The 20,242-nt window shown below is 42.9% G+C and overlaps 2 protein-coding genes across 5 annotated transcripts in view; one reads left to right on the top strand and one right to left on the bottom strand.

Moving 5' to 3' along the window:
• The window catches only part of LOC122670962 (U2 small nuclear ribonucleoprotein A'-like), a 79,043-nt gene extending 76,210 nt beyond the window's left edge, over positions 1–2,833 (bottom strand). For both annotated transcript variants that reach the window (XM_043868018.1, XM_043868019.1), the window contains exons 1-2: positions 2,637–2,833; positions 2,380–2,420 (exon numbers count right to left, since the gene is read on the bottom strand). In XM_043868018.1, the coding sequence (XP_043723953.1) occupies positions 2,380–2,420; positions 2,637–2,718 (123 nt within the window). In that variant the 5' untranslated portion in view covers positions 2,719–2,833. The remainder of the gene's footprint in view (positions 1–2,379; positions 2,421–2,636) is intronic.
• Positions 2,834–9,647: 6,814 nt separating this feature from the next.
• LOC122672799 (hsp70 nucleotide exchange factor FES1) overlaps positions 9,648–20,242 on the top strand; it is a 70,186-nt gene continuing 59,591 nt past the window's right edge. For 2 of the 3 annotated variants that reach the window (XM_043870292.1, XM_043870290.1), the window contains exons 1-2: positions 9,648–9,965; positions 15,518–15,609. In XM_043870292.1, coding sequence (XP_043726227.1) covers positions 9,701–9,965; positions 15,518–15,609 — 357 coding nt within the window. In that variant the 5' untranslated portion in view covers positions 9,648–9,700. The remainder of the gene's footprint in view (positions 9,966–15,517; positions 15,610–20,242) is intronic. The other variant, XM_043870293.1, reaches the window with a different exon arrangement.

Here is a 20,242-nt window from a genome sequence, read left to right as displayed (position 1 = left end):
GAGAGGGAGAAGGGGAGAGTACTCACCTCAAGGATGAGCTAATAGAAGGGTTCCACCTCCACAACTCCCTCCAATCACCTTCTTCAATGCCTTCAATGCTCCCCAAGCTTCCACGATTTGGATTGGTAGGAGAGATGAAAAAGCCATAAATGGTTGGGCTGTGCCTTTAAAGCTAAGCTCCCACTTAGGGCCTGTTTGGCTTGGGGCTTTAAGAGTCAAAACTCAATTAAATGCCATCATAGGCAAGTGGGTCCACCTATATAGCACAGGCATAGTTCAAGGAGACCAAGGGTGGGATCCACCTTGTCTAGGTGCTTAGGTAGGATGCCCGGGGCCAGGGGTGTGGGTCCCACACGAGGAAAACACCCAAAAGCCTAAAACAGTACAGACGGACTCAGGGACGAAAGCAATCTTGTGAGTCCATCTGTGACTCTATTGCAGCTGTAAAGAGCAGAACCCTAAAGGAATTTTATTGGGCTTTGGCCCACACTTCAAGGCCACAGAGGGAAGGGTACACCAACATATATTAAGGAAGTATCTTACCCCTCGACCGTCACGACGTGTCCTTCGTGATTCCGAAGAGTTTCTCGACCGCGATGCTAAGCTCATCGCCGAAAGAGGTGTCTAAGTATGGGGACACAGGAAACGCCTTCCGGTACTCTTCACTCTAGGGACTCTTACTAGGAGGATGGTCGACGAAATCACCGTCAATAATTCCGCCACACTGCCGGTTGAGGAACCTCTCTTCCATAAGCAGGCCTGTGAACTGTTCAATAATCTTGTAGTGGGGTTTGACCACCAGTGAAAACAGGTCACCAGTGTACACGGTAGCAGTATCTACATGTCACAAGACAGAGAAACTATAAATAATAGCAATTCCGGGTGCGGATGTAACATGACCTCTCTCACATCTGAAGTACAGTGTTGGTACTTGCTGGTCGGTTAGGTATGTCGAATTCCAAAGAGAAAATTTTGAAGGTGTGTAAAGTTTGTGAAGACGACAAAGAAAATGATGCAGGTTCAGGTTGAGTTTGTAGATCCGATGTTGACAAAAGTGGAAGAGAAAGATGCATTACTTGAGAATGAGATAAGGAAATTGGTGGATAAGACTGATGGTATAGATAGGTCTTTTGGTGGCTGCTGGTATCTTTGCTAGGGAAGATTTTGGGCGGTTTTCAGATGAGTTGAAGTATAAGCCCTGAGGCCAGGAAGATTGTCTAAAATGAGATTGAAAAGCATGAGTCTGATGGGTTTGGGAGGATGGGCTATGTTTCGGCCTACAGTGGACATATGGTAGTTAGACATTCGGAACTCTACTTCTCTGTAAGCTTTTTCTGTTTTTCTATGAAGTATATATTTCAAAATATGTGCCAACAAAACATGATTCTATTCTAAGCTATTATAATTGAAGATAATCATATGTGCTTCCCAAATGCAAATATAGTTCTAGAATTGGCCAGAATCCCAGTATTAGATCTGAACCAGACATAGCCTCACTACCAAATGAAGTACCTGATAAGCTTCCTCCATGTGAGATATCCAACATGCCATTCATGTTGTACCAGGTTTAGTGCTTCTAAACTTCTTGACTATTACATGGGCCCCAAGAAGGATGTTGAGTTGCAGCAACAGTTGGATGTCTGAGGAGGGCTTCATTCAAGAAAACCTCACATCATATAAGTAGCAGCAACTGACTTCCAGGGTGGGGGGTGGGGGGTGGGGGGTGGGGGTGGGGGTGGGGAAGGCGGTGTATAGAAAAATGTATCTTAACAGTGACAGAGAAATTACTATTGAGTACAGATATCCTATGCTGAGGCTCGATCCATCTAGCGAAAGCCAGTAAGGAACAAGTACATCATGTAAAACCCAAAATAAGATCAATGTACAATATGTAACGTTTTCAGTAATACTCTTGGTTTCACCTTTATCTCCTCTGAACATCTAAATAACCTCCATGCTTGGTAGTAATGAAGCCATTAAAAGCTCAAGCATAACATAACATATACAGCTCAGAAGGTCATACAGCTTCTAAGTTTTCCAAGCACCAACCAGCTTCAGCAGGATGGCTGCATTACCAATTCTTTTCGTCCAACCGACCATGAACAGTGTGTTGTTTGTTTTTTCTCCCTTTCTTTTGCTCATATTACTAAGATTGGGAAATGAAGCTATCTCAACAAAACAATAGGTGAATCGATGGTGGACGCTAGAAAATGAGGAACCCACCCCGGCAAGAAAAAATGGAAATAATAATGAACAAGGAAGACGATAAGATACGTTACTGCAATAACAAAATATGGGTGAAGGATGGAAAGCGTCGTCGATATCATTGCAGAACGAAATTCTCATAATATAGATGGAGTTAAACTAAATATAACTTACCTCTGTTGCTCCCAGGTTTTCTATTACAGCAATCTTGTTGCCTGTGGCAGAGGGCATAGAAGGAAAGGAATGAAGTTCGTCAATGCACTTGTAAGTTTCTAACCGAAAATGAATGCAATCGAAATTATTTATAAAAATAAAATCATAAATATAAATTCGGCGGAGGCAACTACCGCGCGATCGATACGAAGTATGTAAAAACTAGGGTTTCAAAAAAAATGAGAGAGAGTGATGAGTAGTCTGGCAACGGGAGCTACCTCGGAGATCCAACTCTCGATCTCCCACAGCATTGAAGAAATGAGGACTTTTCCAAATCAAATCCGCTGTTAGTCTTACCATTTCTTCTACTTCGCGGTGAGAGTGTTCTTTTCTCTCTACTATCTAGGCCCCTTCGCAGCAGCTAAAACAACAGATTGATTCAAGGCAACGGCAAACCCAAAAGAAGGCGGGCAATGGACACAGTAATACGTCAAAGCTGCACTCGCCAACCTTAGTAAAAGTGGCAGTGCTGGTCGAAATTTTATCCTCTCAGGTTAGTGCAACTTACTTAACAAAGGATAGAAAGACGCCACTGCCCATTAAGTGTTTTGTGCACGGTTATGGTCTAACTCATCACAAAGCTAACCGCTAATAGACTTAAAAAAATTATGGATTCAGTCATTGACGAATTTTTATCCCCTCCCGTTGCTGCATGCACCGTGCGGTTGCTGCAGAGGCCATGTGCACCATGTGGGGCCTGTTGTGCCACATGGCCTCTGTAGCACCGCACGATGCAGTACTACACTGTGTAGTAACAGGAGGTGATAAAGATCCATCATTGATCCATCTCAGTCCGCCTTCATTCCCTACAGATATATATCCAACAACATTTTAATTGCCCAAGAATTATTTCATTACATAAAAAATAAAATAAAAAAAAGCCTTTCTCAATATCTGACCATCAAACTTGATATGCGTAAGGTATATGACCCTGTCAATTGGAACTTTATTGAAAAATGACTTCTTAAATTGGGTTTTTTGGTCTCATGGGTTCATCTTGTTATGTCATACGTCAAGTCTGTATGATATAGCCTGTTGGTCTACGGCTCGGAGAGTGGTTACATCATCCCTTCCCGTGGAATTCGCCAAGGGGATCCCCTATCTCCTACGATTTTCATTATCTGTTCTCAAGCCCTTTATTCCATTATCAACTCAACTATGTTGAAGGGTGATATTCATGGGATCCGAATCCGGAATCGTGGTAACCAATTTTCTCATCTTCTCTTCGTGGACAATGGCCTCTTATTTGGCAAGGCCCATATCAATGAAATCTCCGCGTGGAAGGACATTCTTGATCTGTATTGCAGGGCCTCGGGTCAACAGATTAATCTCAAAAAGTCGTGTTACTTTCAGCCCCAATCTCCATGTCCGATTGAAAAAATGGTTTTCTCATGTCTTGAGCATTCCCTATGGGGAGGGTCCATTGAAGTAATTAGGGTTACCCACTAATTTTGGGATTTCAAAAAAAATCCTTTTCATCATACCAAGGATCGGACTGTGTCAAAATTACAGGGTTGGAAAAAATCTCTTCTTTCTTCGATTGGTAAAGAAGTCCTGCTCAAGTCCTCTGCTCTTCCCATATCTAACTTTGCTTCCTCTCATTTCAAGATCCCCAAATCTATAACAGATGAAATTTCCAAGGCTGCTTCAAATTTTTTTGGGGATGATGATTCCGATAAGCATAAAATGCACTAGGTTTCTTGGGATCGGATGTATAGATCCAAGCAAAAGGGTGGTCTTGGTCTTAGAGATCCTCATCTCCATAATCAAGCTCTGCTGGCCTGTAATGCTTGGAGGATCTGGTCATCTCCTTCCTCTGTGTGGGCCACCATGATGAAGAATATTTATTTTCCTAATGCAGATTTTTTGCAGGCTAAGTTGGGTCATCAACCTTCCTGGGGATGGCGCCGTTCATTGGAAGGCCGGGACTCTCTTCTATTGGGCTTTATCTGGATCGTTGGTTTTAGAGATAAAATCTCAATATGGAATGACAGTTGGATACCTTCCAACTTCAATTTTAAAGTTCGGTCGATTAAACCTCAAAATTGCAATCTTGAGAAAGTTGCGGACTTGATCGATCCTAGGACGCGGACGTGGAGGATTAATTTGCTCAATGAATATTTTTTGCCGGCGGATAAGAAGGAAATTCTCAAGATTCAATTAAGTCTTTACCCTCAAGAGGATAAATTAGTTTGGGGTGGTGATAAGTCGGGTGAGTTCTCGGTTTGATCAATGTATCATCTCCTTAACAATAGGAGAGAAGTCTCCTTAATGGACCGCCCCACTTCTTCTTCCACCTCTAAAGCCTATCCATTGATGAAGGAGAATTACTGGAAACGAATTTGGAATGCGGTTACCCTCCCAAAAATTAAGTTTTTTATATGGAAGAGCGATGCTGAAGGTATTGCATCTAGGGTTGGTCTCTATTCAAGGAATATTCCCATTAATCCATCTTGCCAAAGATGTGGAGCTGTTATGAAATCGATGGGCCATATTTTTCTGAACTGCCCATTTTCGAAAGCTATTTGGTTTGGCTCGTCCCTCTCCCAAGTTGTTAATTTTCCAGATGAAATATGAGTGATTGGTTCAAAGTCTGGGATCTTCTCTTTAGTGATAATAAGAAAACAGCTCAAGATCTTTTCTATCTTGCAACTTTCATCATTTGGTATATCTGGAGAGCCAGGAATGATATCATCTTCAAGAAGCATTCCTGGTCACCGGTCGAAGTTATTAAAGCTGCAGAGAAAGCCTTTTAAGAATTTCATCAAGCTACTAAAAAACCTTTAATCGATTCTCCTCCTATGGATATTCCTCCATCTCCTATTCAGGCGCCCATTGTCTGGTGGATTCCTTCCTCTCCTCCTTGGGTTAAATTGAACATTGACACTGCTTGGAATAAAGTCTCAAAAAAATATGGTATTGGGAATATCATTCGTGATCACTCCGGTTTTCCTGTCTTGGCTTATTCCTTTGGTGTTCACTGCGATTCTGCTTTTATTGGTGAAGCTATAGCCATCCGCTCTGGTCTTCTACTTGCTATTAGGGGTGGCTTCAGTAAGGTTATGGCGGAATTGGACTGCTCCAACTTAATCAACCAACTCTCCTCTTCAAATCCGGATATTGTTATTGATAGTATTATTCATGATATTGTTCATTTACAAAAATCTTTTGATGATTGTTCTTTTTCTTATATTCCATGGTCTGCCAATTCTATGGCTGATTCCTTGGCCAGGTCGGCCCTTTCGGTTGAGTCCCCAGATGTTTGGCCTCTCATCTCTCCTTGGCTTCTTCATTTGTGTGCGGCAGAAGCCATTGTTTGTACTGACTACTTGAATCAATGAATTGTCTTTCTATAAAAAGAAAGCTTCTTTCACTAAATAAATAAATAAATAACTAAAATATCTTTTCTCCCTTTTTGAGCCTTGTCCTACCCCCATTTTCGCTTATATTGTGTCATGCCTACATTCGCATAATCGCTACTCTGTTTGACTTCCATTTGAGATCTTACTTATCTCTTAACCTATGTTTGCCCATTTTCCCACTTTGTCACACTCACCCTTTTCAAGTAATCCGTTTTTAATTTCATGTGGCACCCTTACTCTATCCGAAGTCCGAGTAATCTACATCTATCTAATATATTTATTACTTTGTCTAACAAAAGAGAGATAAGTCGGTACATCTCCACCTGAGCCGAGAGACATTTCAAATCTATAATTTTTTGGACTTCCTTTATTGCAACGTTTTCGTGTGCAGGTATATACTTTTACCCTCCTCTTTACTTTTACGACAAGGAATCTGTTGTTCATTTATGCGTTTACACTTTCTTTTTGTTATACGATTATTGTTTATCCCTATTCTGAACAGTAGTTGCAGCCCTATTCAGATTAATCGACTTAGCCCTTCCATGGGTGACCCAAATCTTAGGATCTAATTATCCAATTTCTTCCCTATTGATTAGATTGATTTCAACAACCATGTTTGACCTCTACGCTACTGCCTGGGTATATTTTAGACTTCAGATTTCTTCCTTCAGCTACTGTTTTGGGTTCGTTATTTACTTGCTTCAAAGGGATTAACAGTAGAGATTCTCATCTTGAAATGTCCAACAAAATCGTGGTCTTATGAGTGACTTCTTCTCATCAAAGTCAATCTGGGTTTTTTCCCCTTTTGAAGAAACTACCGTGAGGTTGAAAAAGGGTAAGTTGAAAATTACAAATACCCTTTATTGAGGGACAGTATCCTGCCCCTATTGATGTTGTGAAGCAGAGGTTGCAGTTGTGGGCAGCCCTTATGGTGGAGTAAAGGATTGTATGGTGAGGATGCTTAGGGAGGAAGGGTTGAGGGCTTTCAGACAAAGTGAAGAAGGGAGAACATGGGATGGTTGTTGTTGGGATTAGAGGGGCTCACCCACAGTGCTGGCAATGTTGGGGTTGTAGATTCAAGAGGTTCTAGACGAGGGCACCGATGGCAATGGTTGCAGGGTTTAGGGGGTTGCAATGAACTATTCGCTGGTTCTGTGGAGAAAGAGATCATTACCCGGTCGTGTAGCCCATGCACTAGCATGAGGGCCAATGGCAGCACGAATGAGCATCAATACAGATGTGATTTTTTGTTTCAAACGGGGCGGAGAGGTTATTTTGTGTGCTCCTGTGTCTAGGTGCAAGATCCATGCGACCAAGTGATATTTTTTTCCCCATAAATATTAATTAAAAAACATAAACAAATTAGGTATTGAAGATAAATGAATAACTAAAAACTCGAAATCAATTAAGACAAAACAACGTATCACCACTATCCAACTTGGGAAAGCAATGATATCAGTGTTTTATGTGATAAATGGAGACATATTAAACCAAATGAGATGGGATAAATGGGAGATGAAAGTAAACTCACAAACTTTTTAAATGATACATTGTGGGATACTTAAAGACATAGTATACAGCTCAGGCTAGAGGGTTGGCAAGTTAGGTAACGTGCAAAGGAAGTTGTCTTTTGCAGCTATAGTGTCTTTTCTTTATAATTTTTTATGTCGTAACTCGTAAGAGTCTTATTTATAGTTTTGGAGGCATCTTATCCTCCCACCGTTGTTTTGACACTAATTTAATCAAAATCCAATGAATGTTGAATAAGATACGACCAAAATAAGATCGATGGTTCAAAATAGGTGTAATGTGGTCAAACCAATGAGAGGAGAAACCAAATCACAAATTCTTATCAATATAGGCTGTTTAGATGAGTTTAAAGACTCTGAGTCTAGTTGGCCATAATGACTCTAGTAGCGTCAGTGGTCATAGCAACTATGCAATGTATTCATTAAAGCAGCCATATATTCTTTATTTGATATTAATTATTATTTTTATTTGGGAAGTACTTAAAAATAAATGAAAATGTTATATTACAAGCACAATTATTTACACACGAATTAAAATCCTCTGTAGTACCCTAATCTTGCAGTGCGGGCATGAGAGTTCGACACGTGGAAGTTGCAACATCCAACGGTGCCGAGCTCGATGCAAGGTAGTTTTTCTTTTCTTCTCCGAGCTCGGCACCGTTGGATGTTGCAACTTCCACGTGTCGAGCTATTAGGCCCACACTGCAGAGGATATTTTCCCATTTATATACATAAACAAACAAGGTTGATGAAAAGTGAAAGTATAGTTTTATCCATGCATTGGAAAAAGAGGGTTGTTCGACATAAAATAATCAAAACTTTCTCAATTTGAATTTTATTTTCATGACTCTGAATGCATTGAAAAGCTTATCTTGAAATAATGAAATGAAGTTAAGAAACCATTTTAGCTAATGATGAACCATAAAATAGCCTCCAATCGGATGAAGACACGTGTCCCATTCGGCACGGAGTAGAGGAGTCTGGCCCCAGAAAAGACCAGATCGACGTCTTGACGTCATTCCACCTGGCCGACACCTTGGCACCAACCACCTGGCCGACACCTCGTGGTCATCCACTTGGCCGACGCCTAGTGGTCATCCACTTGGCCGATGCCTAGTGGTCATCCACTTGGCCGAAGCCTCGTGGTCATCCACTTGGCCGACGCCTCATGGTCATCCACTGAGCCGACCACTATAGTATCGTTCATTAATAACCGAGTCCCCCTGTGGGACGACAACTGTGACTCGCCTAAATCACAGAGCCACGTCAGCACATGCTGACGATAGCTGGATACACTAAGTCAGCTGTCATCTCATAACAAGATTGTATCACATTCAAATATGGACTCTTACCAAGTAAAGATTCCTCATCTAAATATGACAATGCCTGGAAGAGGCCTACAAAAAATAGGACTCTTCTCCACCGCCCTATCCAAATTCTATAAATACTCAGGTATGGAGTTCGAACGCTCATCTCACTAATTACTAAGTCAAAACGTTGTTGCTTTGAGACCTGACTTAGACATTAGAGAGCCCTTGGTCGGAGTCATACCGGCTCTCTTGTGCTAACTCGATTTTTGCAGGCTCATCCGTGGGTGTACCAAGGAGCAAAGATTTTCAGATGCAACAACTAAAAACATGTTAGGTAAATCTAATTTGGAAGTGATGGCAAATGAAGCTAAAAAAAATGTTAAAGAAATCATTTTGTAATATACCTTATTAGACACACTGGAGAGAGATAAAAAGATGAAGAAGAATCAACCTTTTCGTTTTAAAGTCACATTGTTTGATTTTCTCGAACAAACATAACCATTCAAGACACAACTTGAAAGGTTGGAGAAAGTTCTATCACTTCCTCGTCTTTCATTATTTATTTTTGGAGAAAGAATGACACTTGGTCGTGCAGCACACGCTGCCCCTGTGTGCCTAGACACAGACATGCAAAATGACCTGTGCACCCTTGGAAAGTCAGAAATGATCAGGGATGCACCGATCATTTTGCGTGCCTCTATGGAATGCAGGGGCGGCGTGTGGTGGCATTCTTTATCCCTTAGTTTTTTGTTATAATCTAACCATTATGGTTTTTCAAAATTACCATATTTGGAGACTATAGAAAAGCTTGAACCATGTTGCCGGGCCCATGTTTAGCACGAGCTGCTTGGTAGAGTTCAGGGTAGGATCTTACACTTTCCCTTGGAGACGTAGGAGCCCTCTTTAAGTTGCGTAGGGCGCCTGGTGGACTAGACTCTTAAAGGGAACGCTCATTCTTCCGACCACGGTTTTTGCTTGACTACGGTGCTAACATTTGCTCTTCTATGTCCGTGAACGCTCAGTCTTCTTTTAGTTAAATTTTGTCCGGGACTGTATTTACACCATTATTCCATCATCTATTATGGGACGAAGGCAAGCACGATTCGGCCTCGTTCTCTGGCTCTTGTTGATGTTGTGCGTAGTGGCGCAGATCGCCGGGGCTGACAGCATAAATAATTCCACATTGGGAGGGCTGCTTTGGACAAGTACAAAAGTGGAAGCCAATCCGCGGAAATCGGAATTGGAAGAATCGGTGGTGGGAAATGAAAACAATGACAACAACGATGACGAGATTGAGTTCAGCGGCGGTTTCTCTTCGCTCGATGGCATGTTGCAGTGGGCCATAGGTATTTCCATCCTCTATTTCTCTCCCATGCCTTCGTTGCCACTGACTATCATAGCGTTTTTTGCTTTTCCCGTTATCTTTTTCGTGGCTCGGGTTTGGTACTGGGGCTCACATTCTACGTAAGATGGGCGGAGGTTAAAGGCGGGGAAAAAAGAGTAAAATATATAATCATGCGGTGTTTACATGGTCATTAATAGCAGCAAAGGTGTTTCACTTTCCTCACTCATCGGCATTAGGCGGAAGCTGAAGCTGAAGCTGTGAGGAATGCTCTGCTTCTTGTGAGGAGCTTGAGTGTGCAGAGGTTGCGTCTCACATGGACTGTAAACCTCTATAGTAAATGATAACAACAAATAGATACTTTGAGAGATAGTTCAATAATAGATTAAAAAAAGTATTTAAATCACTCACCGGTGGTATGAGAGTGAAGGCTCCGGTTGTCCGGTTGTAGTACAACCGAACTTGAACTGCAATTGTCACAACACGTACTAAAGGACGTCAAAGTGATGGTAGGGCTGAGTCAGTGAGTTGTATGTAACGATTAAGGTTACAGAAAGGGAGAATTAAAGGTTGCAGAAGGGGAAAATAGGGAGAAGGGGCTGCTTTAAGGCGCAATAACCTCCTACAGAGATAGACGAAGAAGGAGATTGGATTAATTCTTTGATGCCCTTTACAACCGATCCCTTACACTATATGAAGGCCTATCTAACAAAATTAACCATCTATCCCTAACAGACTAACCCAACACTAAGTACCCATCTACCCCTAACAGACTAACCCAACACAATAACCCATCTATCTATGATCATAACATTGCCAACCCCTTTAGAGAACCTTGTCCTCAAGGTTCATGCTAAAATAGAGCTATTTCAAACCATCTCACTCACAACGGAAGTCATTTGTTGTTCAATCGAACCGAGCTGGACTGGAACTGTACGATTTGGATTTGGGAAGGGCTGCTTAAGTACAACCCGATGACCGAAAGAGTACCGAAGCCATGATCAGTTTCAATCCTTGTACGCGCAATAACGGACATGTGGCAAAGGCAATATGGCCACCTGTACTCCACACCTGCGTTCCTTCTCTCTCTCTTTTTTTTTTTTTTAAAAACTTTTCTCTCTTGCTTTCCTCTCCCTTTCTTTTCTTTGCTTGCGGTGCTCTGTTTACGAAATGTCCGAAGGGCAGTCCTTCGTCCGTGTACTACTCTTCACGAACTTTGCCTACGATATCAGGGCGTCCCTCGCATACCTGCTAAGAACAATGTTAGAACCTTTCAGTACCCTATTGCTCAGGGGAGCGCTTCTTGAGGAATTATCGGTTTCCAGAGGAATGAAAAGCTTTTCAGCATGGATTTCAATATGAGCCTCCTTAGGAATCAATAGATGATGGTTAGTCAGAAATTGAGACGAGTCGTGCGGAAGATAGAGTAGAATTGGAAGCCTCGTCTTTGGGAGGCGAAAGAGATGGGTGTAGAATGAAGATGATGAGAGGGAGATGGAGAAAGGGGTACAGAAACGATGGATGTGAATCTCGATCCATTTGTTTTTGTAAGGGTTGGTTTGGTCAACCTAGGTGTACTCTTGACTGAGATTAACGGCAGATTGGGATCGGAAAGGGGGCTTCGACTTCCCAGTCACCGTAGAGGGATCTAACACAGTTGTTGATTTGTGTGTCAAGCATCGCATTAACATGGCGTTCTTTCAAGAACGATAAAGAGGAGAAGACGGTGGTGGTTCCGGTGGGAGTCGAGGGCTCCAATCCCTAGCTCTCCCTATTGCACGCATCTGGTGGAGGTGGTGCTGGCTACAGGAATGATCTTGCGCTGTAGAGGTAAGCGAGTCCATAAGAACGAGAGTTCTACTGCTGCCACTTCGAACGCGGTTGAGTCGGTCAGCTGGGTGGAAACTCAGGGAAGTTGGTGGTGGGTAGTTAGTGGCCGGTGTTGGCCATGGCGGAATGGGCGGAAATGCATCAATGCTGCTGCAAACAACGAAGCCCATAATGTTCGCATCCAACGAAGCTAGCATCGTTGAATCCAGCAATGAAACTGCTAACAATTCATGTAGTTTGAATCCTGCAACGAGCGCTGATGTCACTGGAACGATCGTCGATGCAATAATCTCTGAAGCAACGACCTCTGATTCAATTTAATGTTGATCGACGAAGGTAGGAATGAGCACTGAAGCCACAATCGCGGAAATAACCAGACTCTAGTCCTTGACGGCAGGGATCGAAGCCGTTGAGCCGTCAGCTTCAACCAATGCCGAGGTTGTCGCCGGAGCTTCCAATGATGTCTGATCTACATTGAGAGAGGACACCAGAGTTGAGGTGGGCAGGACATCGGTCCGTTCGTCTTCTCTGGCAAAGGATGTCTGGTCCAATTCTGTAATTGTAGACTCGTCTCTGGCAAGGAAGGTCTGAACCAGATCTGTTCGATCGACTTCTCCGATGCGTAAATCTGGCTGCAGATCTAAGACGTTGTCGGTGGTAGGACGTGGATCTGGCGGGGAATACTGGAATTGAAGACTGAGAAATTGATCCAATCGACTCTCCAACAAATTGAGTGCTCGAAATAGTTCGAACCTGACTTGTTGCTAGTCATCGGATGTGGATTGAAGGGAGGTTAAACGTTGGGAATGAACAGAGGAGGAAGATGGGTTGAGGCGGAGTTAGTTTGCCATACTGGTTGCCGATTCTCTCTGTGAAACCACCAATGTAATGATTAACGTTACAGAAAGGGGGAGTTAAAGGTTGCAGAAGGGGAAATAGGGAGAAGGGGCTGCTTCGAGGCGCAGTAACCTCCTAGAAAGATAGACGAAGCAGGAGATTGGATTAATACTTGGGATCTTGTAGCTTTTCCTCGAGGAAATAACCAGTGGGATGTAAATGGGTGTTTGTGGTCAAACAAAAGGTTGATTGGACTATGGATTGATATAAGGCACGCTTGGTTGGAAATGGTTTTACCCAGACTAATGGAGTTGACTATCAGGAGACCTTTGTACCTGTGGCTAAACTCAATATTGTAAGAGTATTATTGTCCTGTGCTGTAAATCTTGGGTGGGATCTTCAGCGGTTGGATGTGAAGAATGCCTTCTTCCATGGAGAGCTAGAGGAAGAGGTATATATGGATATTCCACCAGGCTTCTCTGATGATAAGACCAAGGGCAAGGTCTGTAAATTGAAGCAGTCACCTAGAGCTTGGTTCGGCAGGTTTCACAAGATTATGGTTTCAGTGGGATATAAGCAAAGCAATGCTGATCATACATTCTTCATCAAACGAGTTGGTGATAAGGTAACTATTCTCATAGTCTATGTTGATGATATTGTGGTAACTGGAGATGATGGTGATGAGATCAAGAAATTGAAGCACTTCCTTGGCTGTGAGTTTGAAATAAAAGATCTGGGAACTCTAAAATATTTTATAGGGATAGAAGTTACTCGATCTTCAAAGGGCATCTTCCTTTCTCAAAGGAAATATTCATAGATCTGTTGTCCGAGACAGGGATGTTAGGGTGTCATCCGGCATACACTCCTATGGAAGCTACTGCAAGACTCAAGGAGAAAGAAGGTGAACTAGTTGACAAAGGTTGCTATCAGCGATTGGTTGGCAAGGTAATCTACCTCTCTCATACACGGCCAAATATAGCTATTGTAGTTAGTCTAGTGAGCTAGTTTATGCATGATCCTTATTCCTATCATATGGAGGTAGTTGTTCGCATCCTTCGATATTTGAAGTCTGCTCCTGGAAAAGGAATACTTTTATCTCCCAATGGTCATCTAAAGGTTGAAGCTTACACTGATGCTGATGAGCGCAGTCTACAGACAGAAATTCCATCTCTGGATATTGCTCTTTTGTGGGTGGGAATCTTGTCACATGGCGTAGCAAGAAGCAGAATGTTGTGGCAAGATCCAGTGCTGAACCAGAGTTTCGTGCCATGGCATAAGGAATCTGTGAATTGTTATGGTTTAAAGGGTTGTTGCAAAACATTGGTGTTGCTGTCCATCTTCCTATGATGTTGTATTGTGGTAATAAGGCTGCCATTAGCATTGCTCATGACCCTGTCCAGCATGATCGTACCAAGCATGTTGAAGTTGACCGACATTTCATTTCATCTCCGCAATGCTCCGCCCGGAGATGAAGGCTGACTGGTTAGGACTAACAAGGGAGGGATAACCGCCTTGATTCGATTGGCAAGGATCTTGGCAATGAATTTTTAGACGAGGTTGTAGAGGGAGATGGGCTGGAAGTCAAACAGGGAAGTAGCCCCTTCCTTTTTGGGGATGAGGCAGATGAAGGTTTGGTTGATCTGAGCTAGCTGACCAGGTTGGAAAAAGAAGCTGCTGATGGCTTTGAAAACCTCTCCTTTAAAGGAGTCCCAACAGCTGAGGAAAAAGCCCATACTGAAGCCATCCGGGCCTGGGGCCTTGTTGGACTTATGGGAAAGGATAGCCTGGCAAATTTCGTCATCGGAAGGGATGACAACGAGAGAGGCAGAGAGGGAGGGGGGGGATAACCTTATCGATGAGATAATGGGGAATAGGGGAGGGGGGAGGGAGGGAGGGGTTGAAGAGAGAGAGGAGGAGGAGGAGGCAGGTTCTTTGATGGCAGAGGGTGAGGAGAGAGAGGTCCCATCAGAGGCAAGGAGGAGGGTGATGGAGTTCGAATTCTGCCTAGCTTTTAGGGAGCGGTGGAAGTAAGCAGAGTTCGAGTCACCAAGTTCCAGCCATTTGGGACGAGATTTCTGGCGAAGGAAACTTTCCTCAGAGAGGGCGAGGGAGGAAAGCTCATCGGAGAGACGCTTCTCATCCGCGGCGAGAGACGGGTTAAGAGGGTCGGACTGGAGCTTGAATTGGATCAGAGAGAGATCAGAGCGGCAGGAGGAGAGCCTGGAGGGAACATTCCCAAAGGTGGAGAGGTTCCACCTACGGAGGGCAGATTTGGTATTACGGAGCTTGCGGGTTAGGGCGATCAGTGGGAGAGAGGGAGAAGAGACCGGAAGACGCCAAGCTTTCTTGACAGTAGGAAGGTAGAGGGGATGGGAAGTCCACATATCAAAGAACTTGAAAGGTTTGGGACCAAAAGAAGAGTAAGGCTGTAGGGAAACGAGGCAGGGACAGTGATCGGAAAGACCTTGGACAAGAAAGGAAGCATGGGAGTGGGGAAGGGTAGTGAGCCAGGCTTCATTAACAAGAAAGCGGTTAAGCTTGCGTTGAGGTATGAATTTTGGGAGATGGGCTGAGCGTTGGGGCAATTTAGCAAAATTTTATTGATGAGGCCCATTTGTTGTGGAGAGAGTGCTCATTTGTATGGCTTCTTGTTGAATGCTGGGCAACTCATAACGGATTCGGAGTGGACCTTGATTGGACATACTTTTCTATTTTTTTTAATATACTTTTTCTTTTCACGTATATAATTCTTTTCATTTAATTCAATCTTTTTTTAGTTCATTTGAAAACTGGAGGTGTATGATATCAATTTTATTGAGTCATTGGAAGCCCCTCCTTTATATTAATACCATCAACAGTAAAAAACCATGTCTATTTTTGTGAACTCAGGCCATTCTGATACTGCCAAATTGAAGGAAACAGCACAAGATGTTCAAAGCCTATCTGCTAATGAGTTAAAGAAGCATCAATTGGAAATAAAGGTTTTGATTGAATTCTTATCCTTTATTATATGAAGTTGATCTTTTTTTTTTTTTTTTGGTTAAATGTTGGAAGTTCTGAGTTCTTTTTTTAGATCTTGCAAGTTAAGTATGCTTGTTCACTGCAGTACTGCAGTTAGTATATATTGTCAAAGATGTAGCTTAGTTTACATTTCACAATGATGGGGCTATAATGTAGAACCAGTTCCAAATTAATCAATTAGGAACCAATCCCACAACAGGATCACTCAACATCAATATCAGTATAATATACCACCAGTTCCAGCAATATAAAATAACAGAGACACCCAACAGTAGGTGAACCAGCAAGGTAATCAACTCTTAAGACCCTCAACTAGGCCTAACAGTGTTTTGATCAATGCCCAGCTTCAGATGAGACGAACAGAATCAGAAACAGTACTATCTGCTGTCAGAAAACAGGTTAATAACCAGGGAAAATAAACAGGTACAGAAATATGAAGTCAGTCCTTCGGATAGGCCTGAACTTCTGGTTGAGTGAAGTGCTTTCAGACTAGATTATAATAGTTCAAAAGCTCAACCCAAATTGATGGCTGGATTGGCAGATAACCAAGGATCTCTGAAATTAGAAAGTAAAGCCTTAGATTAGTAACTCACTGTTGTGGCTAAACCAGCCATTGGATCACCCCAAAACCATCAGCGAAGGAAAGCTCTAGAAAGACCAGCAGACTGTCAAAATATGATCTGGATCTGTAATTACAAAGACTTAAAGTTGCAGCAGAAAATTTCCACCACAGCACATCGACAAGCTAAGAAATGTGCCCTCAGGGCCAGCTTCAGAAGGACTCAACAGTCCAGATTTTGCTGTTCAAATATCAGAGAAAAAAAACGCATAGTAGGACAGGTCCCAGAACAGGACCTTAAATCAGGGAATGAATCACACTTGAGAAGCACTTAGGCTGTGATAAGGTTGATGATAAAGGGTATGAAACAGATTAGAGGAAAGTCAGATTGTAGACAGCAGTTTAGGGACTGGGAATAGGACGGGGATGTAGAGATTTAGGTCTGAAACAAAGTAGGGGTTAATGCCAAAGGCCTCTATGCAATCAGCGGGCTCAGGTCTTCCTACTGATTTGGCGATTTCATAAACTGGGCTCAAAACTGCAGAATACTTAACTCAGTCTATTACTCCGTCTTACTGAGTTTCCCCCTTGTCTTTTTGCGAAAAGCCGCTCCACAGTAGTAAAGTCTCATCTTGTGTGTTGGGAGAAGATTAATAACTGCAGATCAGGTGGTGAGTTTGGTCTGAAATTCTGATCGAATTCCCCTCCTGGATGGACTAAAACTCAATAAAAATATTGGTCAGTTCTGATGGGTGCATTGGAGTCGGAGTGGTAGACTTGGGGAATAAGAAATTAGAAGGTTAAGGGGACAGAATTAGAAACTAACCGAGTTGAATGGCTGGGCTTACTCAATAGTGAAATAATTGTTGGAGAAGACCTTCTAATGACTGTAGAACAGTATAGGATGAAGAACACAATTGATAACAGCCTCCCGGACTTCTCACCGCAAGGAGTAGACTGGATCGAACACCAGCTCCTTCCACCTTAGATCATACACTAAGGAACCTCCGGGGGAGAAAGCAAGCATGCAAACAGCAGTAAGATGTTGAGGCAGGAATCGTGGGCTCTCTTGTGCTCGCTTGGGTTGCTTTATAGAATAATAGAAGGGAGCAGCAGGGTTCCAAAATTAGAAGGTTCTCAAATTAGGAAGTTTCCAATTTGGTTCCCCTTTGCTTGGAGTACAAGACACAATCAGTTTCTAGACTGATGTGTAGTTGTGAACTAATTGTTGACATTTACTAACAATGAAAATTGTTGGATTGTATGGGCCAGAATACTGTGGGGGTATTCTGGACTTTTTCCCTTTTTATTATTCTCTTTACTATGTACAGCCAACTCATTATTAGAGTCGGCTATATTGGGGCAATTCTGTCCATGTAATGTTTTATTCTTTATTATAAATATACAGCTTGGGATCAGTCTTTGATCATCCAAGCATTCAGCTCTAGTTTTATTCCTGTTGACATGGCATCAGAGCAGGTTTTGAACTAGGGTTCTCCACAGCCCCATTCTCGATCTCTTCTCCTCTTCTCCACTTCTCTTCCTTCTCTCTTCTCCTTCTCTTCTCTTTTGTTCTCCATTCTCACATAGGGCAGCACTGATGAGGTGATCCATAGATCCAGTTGCTGCCCTCCTTCACCTCATTCCATGCTATTAAAAATCTGATCGATAGAGGCTTGCTTCCTATCTGTGAAATTTGAAGACTTTTTTTGGACTGATTCAATCTCAACTACAAGGAATCACTCCAACTTACTGAAGATCAATATCCGCAGCAGTTTCTAAGCCAAGCCTCCATCTCCAGCCAGCAATTTTGAAGCCTTCCTCCTTGATCGATTTTTTTTTCCAGGTTTTCTCAAAACCCTAAAAAAGTCAATCTCAGGGATTTACCTATTTGTTGCTGCTGATCCTTGGAGACACATCTGAGTATCTTTCACAGAGTCTCTCCTCTTATTTCTGGACATTATATTGGAGTTTTTTGTGGATTTCTCATATCCACAGTCCCTCTCTACGATTTGGGTTTCTCTGTTGTCATTATGGGTGATTCAATTACTTCGACTGCTACTTCTGTTGGTGATGGCCAAGGCAAATCAGATTATCATACTTTTCCTCCTAATCAAATTCGATGGCACTAATTACTTGCTTTGGTCTCGCTCTACTTCCTTTGCCATTGTTGGCCATATTAATGGCACCAGTATTATGCCCGCTGAGACTGGTGCTGCTCAAGACAGATGGCTTGCAAACAATAGCGTGCTCATGTCCTACCTCATTGGCTCCATGACTTTAGACCTTGCGAATGGGTTTCTTCTCCTTGATACAGCCTCTCAGATTTGGGCTGCTTGCAAGGAAACTTACGGGCAACTTGGCAATGATGCCTTGGTGTATGAACTCCGGAAGAAGGCTCTACATACTACACAGGGAGAATTATCTGTCTCCAAATATTATGCTACTTTCGTAGTCTTTGGCAGCAATTAGACCACTTCTCTGATTATCACCCGGCTACAGCTGCTGACATCACTTCATACAAGAAGCATGTGGACAAGATTCGGGTTTATGATTTTCTGGCTGGTCTGAATGTGGAGTATGACCAGATTCGTGTTCAGGTGTTGGGCCATAAGCCTTTTCCCACACTTGAACAGTCATATGCTTTGGTCTCCTCTGAGGAAAACTGTAAGGCTGCTATGTTGCACCCTCCTATTACTGATAGATCAGCCCTCCAGACTGCTGCCCCGGCTACTCTTGCACCTATTAGCACCTCTTCTGGTGATTCTACTCCTGGCATTGTTGTTTGTGAGCACTGTCACAAACCTTACCACATCAAAGAAAAATGTTGGAAACTTCATGGGAAATCGGCTGACTTTGAGAGTACGCGGGCTGCCAAGAGAAAGCCAAAGAACAAGGCCAGTTATACCGAGTCTGTTACCATAACCCATGCTATTGACACTGGTCTATCCTAGGACAATCTACAGGCATTCCTTCGTGTGCCAAGGACTTCTGCTGCTGCTGCCTCTACTACATCCGCAGCTACTGCCAACTCTTCTGCTACTCCAGGCTCACACTTTGCCCGATCAGGTATTCCATTTGGTGGTCACTGTGTTTCTGTAGCTTCCCATCCGTGTATTATAGATTTTGGAGCTACAGATCACATGACCGGTTCCTCTAGCCTGTTCCATCGTTATTCTCCCACTTCTGGGAAAGATAAGGTCAAAGTTGCTGATGGTTCCCTTTCTTCGATATCTGGAAAAGGAATCATCAATTGCACTTCCTCTCTTCCTTTGTCCTCTGTTTTACATATTCCTAATTTTACTACTAACCTTCTTTCCATTAGTAGTATTACTCGTGATCTTTTTTTTTGGGTGAATAAAAATTTCATTACCAAAAGAGAGGAGAAAGAAAAATACAGAGGGCCCCAAAGGGGGAAACCAACCAGCCTAAACAGAAGCCGGAGGAACCAAGGAAACATTAGAGAGACCCTAGGAATGAACAATGGTCCTATTCCTCGGGGTGTCAATACAAGAAGAGGGGGGGATAGAAGATAACTTTGCTTTAATTTCAAAGGAGATGGAATCCCAAATCTTCTGGAAAGGCCGAGAGTTGGAGGTCCATTTTCTCAAATTGCGCTCCATCCAAATATGATTGAGAGTAGCACAGAACGCCAGCTTCCCAACCAAGTCACAAGCAAAGGAGTCCGCAAAAGTCATATCAATCCAAATCCATTCTCTAGAGAAGGGAAGGATACTTCTACGAGAAGGCCAGCATTTGAGGAGAACACCCTTCCAAATGGCAGCAGCAGTAGGGCACTCGAAGAAAAGGTGGTTCAAGTCTTCATCATTGTTCCAGCAGAGGCAGCAAGCAGGAGAGACTAAGATCTGGCGGCTGCGAAGAAAGGCTTGAGTGGGGAGGCAGTTGTTGAAGACTCTCCAGGCTGTGAAGCAGTGCCTAGGAAATTTGATGTTTGAACCGAAGGAGCCTACACCACGGAGCCAAAGGGCCTTTCAGACGAACAAAATTCCAAGCAGCCTTGGAAGAGAAGGAGT

Source organism: Telopea speciosissima, chromosome 8 (assembly GCF_018873765.1).
Source record: "Telopea speciosissima isolate NSW1024214 ecotype Mountain lineage chromosome 8, Tspe_v1, whole genome shotgun sequence".
NCBI classification, from domain to species: domain Eukaryota; kingdom Viridiplantae; phylum Streptophyta; class Magnoliopsida; order Proteales; family Proteaceae; genus Telopea; species Telopea speciosissima.
This window is presented reverse-complemented; position numbering and strand designations above follow the sequence as displayed.